The sequence below is a fragment of the Nanorana parkeri genome, unplaced genomic scaffold, assembly GCF_000935625.1.
Source record: "Nanorana parkeri isolate BGI_ZX_2015 unplaced genomic scaffold, ASM93562v1 scaffold802, whole genome shotgun sequence".
NCBI lineage: Eukaryota > Metazoa > Chordata > Amphibia > Anura > Dicroglossidae > Nanorana > Nanorana parkeri.
The window spans coordinates 124,298-127,777 of NW_017307070.1; the positions used below are offsets into that span (position 1 = coordinate 124,298).

Here is a 3,480-nt window from a genome sequence, read left to right on the forward strand (position 1 = left end):
GACTTGCTGTATTTTTCTTGAAGACGTTTCACTGATCATCCGACCAGCTTTCTCAATGCTGAATTGAGAAAGCTGGCCGGATGACCAGTGAAACGTCTTCAAGAAAAATACAGCAAGTCTAGTTGCCTTGACTTATTTTTTACAGATATGCAATGACCTGGATGCATGAACCTTCACAGACAATAATATGATCAGTTCTAGTAGCAGGCTGAGCAACAGTAACGTAATATAACATAATAATAATATTAAGATCTCACTCACACTTGGAGTCATCGTGGTCCTTCTGCAGGGCAGTACACGTCCTCAACCCCCTGTGTGTCCACCTTGGGGCCCCAGAGTGAGGGCCCCCTTTGCACAGTGGCCAGGCTCTCCTCCACACACTCATAGCTCTTCTAATCACCTGCCTGAGCTCTGTGCAGTAGAGAATAGTGGACTTTCACATGACGTCATCACTCAGTGACATGTCTCCGCCCCTCCCGGCCCATGCTATAAAAAGTGTCTCCAGTATTCGACATCGGCGGCCATTGTTATGAAGACACCGTACTATAGGCGCTGTATGGTGGAGGGCTCAGGTAAAATGGCCGCCGAGGCGGAGACAGTTGTACTGGCAGGGGAGATACAGTTGCTGTACAGCTCAGCTATAGGTGTACCAAGATGGCCGGGGCCGGAAGTCGTTGTGCCCTCCCCCTTGGCACAGACGGAAGTGACGCCTGCCAGTATTTCTCTGACGTGTCTCGGTTGGTTTCGGTGTGTTTTGTGGGGACAACATGTTGGACTTCTTCACCATCTTCAGTAAAGGCGGCATCGTGTTGTGGTGCTTCCAGGGGGTGAAAGGATCCTTCACCGGGCCTGTCAATGCCCTGATCCGCTCTGTCATTCTGCAGGTGACTGTCTATTATTGGGGAGAGAGCTGTGCCACCACTTGGGGAGAAGAGCTGTGTCACTACTGGGGGGAGGGGAGAGCTGTGTCACTACTGGGGGGAGGGGAGAGCTGTGCCACCACTAGGGGTATGGGGGAGATCTGTATCACCACTAAGGAGAGGAGAGCTGTGCCACCACTGGGCAGTGGGTGGATGGGGAGCTGTGCCACCATTGGGGGAGCTGTGCCACCATTGGGGGAGGGGGGGAGCTATGCCACCGTGTTGATTTGTAGCTGGTGGGAGTTGAAGGGACAGAACTCCTCTCCTACCATATGGTGACTGTAGGCCTCTCATTTCATCGTTGTGTGACAGATCTGAGAACTGCACCAAGGGCCTGGGCTGTGTGGGCAGTGGGGGCCCGGGCTGTGCGGCAGCCGGGGCCTGGACTGTGCGGGGACCCGGGCTGTGCGGCAGCCGGGGCCTGGACTGTGCGGGGACCCGGGCTGTGCGGCAGCCGGGGCCTGGACTGTGCGGGGACCCGGGCTGTGCGGCAGCTGGGGCCTGGACTGTGCGGGGACCCGGGCTGTGCGGCAGCTGGGGCCTGGACTGTGCGGGGACCCGGGCTGTGCGGCAGCTGGGGCCTGGACTGTGCAGGGACCCAGGCTGTGCGGCAGCTGGGGCCTCGACTGTGCGGGGAGCGGAGACCAAAGGCTGTGCAGAGAGGAGTGGCCTGGGCTGTGTGGGGACCGCGGGCCCCGGCTGTGTGGGGACCGGGGGGCCTGGGTTGACATCCCCTCGGCGTGTGACAACACACTGACTCACCTTTTGTCATTCTTTGTATTTCAGGAGCGAGGCGGCAACACCTCCTTCACCCATGACTCCCTCACCCTCAAGTACAAGCTGGATAATCAGTTTGAGTTGGTGTTTGTGGTAAGATGATGCCGTTCCTGTGATATCCGGGGATGGAATTCCATGTCGCGCCGTGTCTGATCTCTGCCAATGCTAAAGCCTTTTGTATAAGAGGCCCAACAATGTTGCTGCATATGTGAGCTTCTCTGGTGCCCGGGCACTCAATCGGGCCAGATATTTTGGTAGTAGCGGGCCCTTTAATAGTGGCCCTGTATATGAGTCACAGGGCATCTCTCTCATCAGTCTGACCCCTGACCCTTGACCCCCTGATAGCAGTCAGAGATCTCATTGGTGGCTGATGAATCCTCATTGCAGTGCCCAGCAGCAGCTTCTACTCGGAGCTTCCAGTAAATCCTTTACATTCCTTCCAGATATACCTCCAGCAGGGCAGATAATACTCTTGGGGCCCCAGCACATACCCCGGCTGAGGGAGACCCGAGTAGAAAGCGCACTTCACCTAGACATCGTCTCTCCAGGCCGAGGCCCAGGAAGGAAGGGACACTCTGGAAAGGTGATCCAAAATGTCGTCATCTCCCCATACGTACCTCTGAACAATGAGATCAGGGATTGGTTGGGTCAGGTGAACAGTCACATCGCAGAGATTGTCCTTCCCACACTGATTACTGGAACCTCCACACCAGTGACAGGCAGAAGCAATCAACACTGAGCTCAGGAGAAGCAGCAGAGGCCAGAAAAAATGTAAACTGAGCTCAGACCGGTTACAGCCCAGCAGCAAAACGCATTAAGAGCGTCGTTTATGAACACATTTCAAGGCCATAAGCCCTGTAAAAACAACGCACGTTCCTTCTGTGCTAATGAAACCCAAAACGAATGCTCTTGTACGTTTTCTTTAAGAGTCCAAAGTAGTTTCAAATGTCATCAAGTAATACTGCACTAGATGTAGGGGGGCATAGCAAACTATTACATCTTTCCTATGCTCCACAGCTCCATCTAGTGGCCATAATGTGGTATTTTATATATAAAACATTCAAATTGGAAACTGTACTAAGAACGTTTGTTTTAGGCACAGAACGACGTTTGTGGAGTTTCGCAACGGCGATTGGCCCTGTTATTTTATTTATAGAGCGCTGACAACTTACGCAGCACTTTACATAGTTGCACATTCACATCTGTCCCTGCCCTCGTGGCGCTTACAATCTAAGGGCCCCCATCTCATATGCATATGAGGGCCAATTTAGAGAGGAGCCAGTTAACCTACCAGCATGTCTTTTTGGAGTGTGGGAGGAAAGCGGAGTACCCGGAGGAAACCCACACAGCACAGGAAGAACATGCAAACTCCTTGCAGATTTAGTGACCTGGCCAGGATTCAAACCGGGGACCCCCAGTGCTGCAAGGCAGAAGCGCTAACCACTACACCACTGTGCTGTTACTGTTTATATAGACACCCCCTCAGTATAATTAGGGACACTCCAGCTGAGGGCAGGGTCAGCCTCTATCTATTATACACACAGTAGCCACACGCCATGATAGTGACTCTCCAGGGGTCTTGTATGGATTAAGAGGTTGTGTTGGAATATACACTTTGTTTTGTTCCCGCAGGTTGGGTACCAGAAGATTTTAACGCTGACCTATGTAGACAAGTTAATAGATGACGTCCATAAAGAGTTCCGGGACAAATATCGTAATCAGATTCAGCAGAACGGGGCGCTGGGGCTGCTAAACGGCTCCTTTGATTTTGAAGATGATTTCA

General features: G+C 52.8%; 1 protein-coding gene across 1 annotated transcript in view; it reads left to right on the forward strand.

Annotated features, from left to right (window-relative positions):
* Positions 1-686: 686 nt before the first annotated feature.
* The window catches only part of SRPRA (SRP receptor alpha subunit), a 16,380-nt gene continuing 13,586 nt past the window's right edge, over positions 687-3,480 (forward strand). The window contains exons 1-3 of the mRNA XM_018564977.1: positions 687-884; positions 1,707-1,790; positions 3,330-3,480. Of these exons, the coding sequence (XP_018420479.1) occupies positions 768-884; positions 1,707-1,790; positions 3,330-3,480 (352 nt within the window). The 5' untranslated portion in view covers positions 687-767. The remainder of the gene's footprint in view (positions 885-1,706; positions 1,791-3,329) is intronic.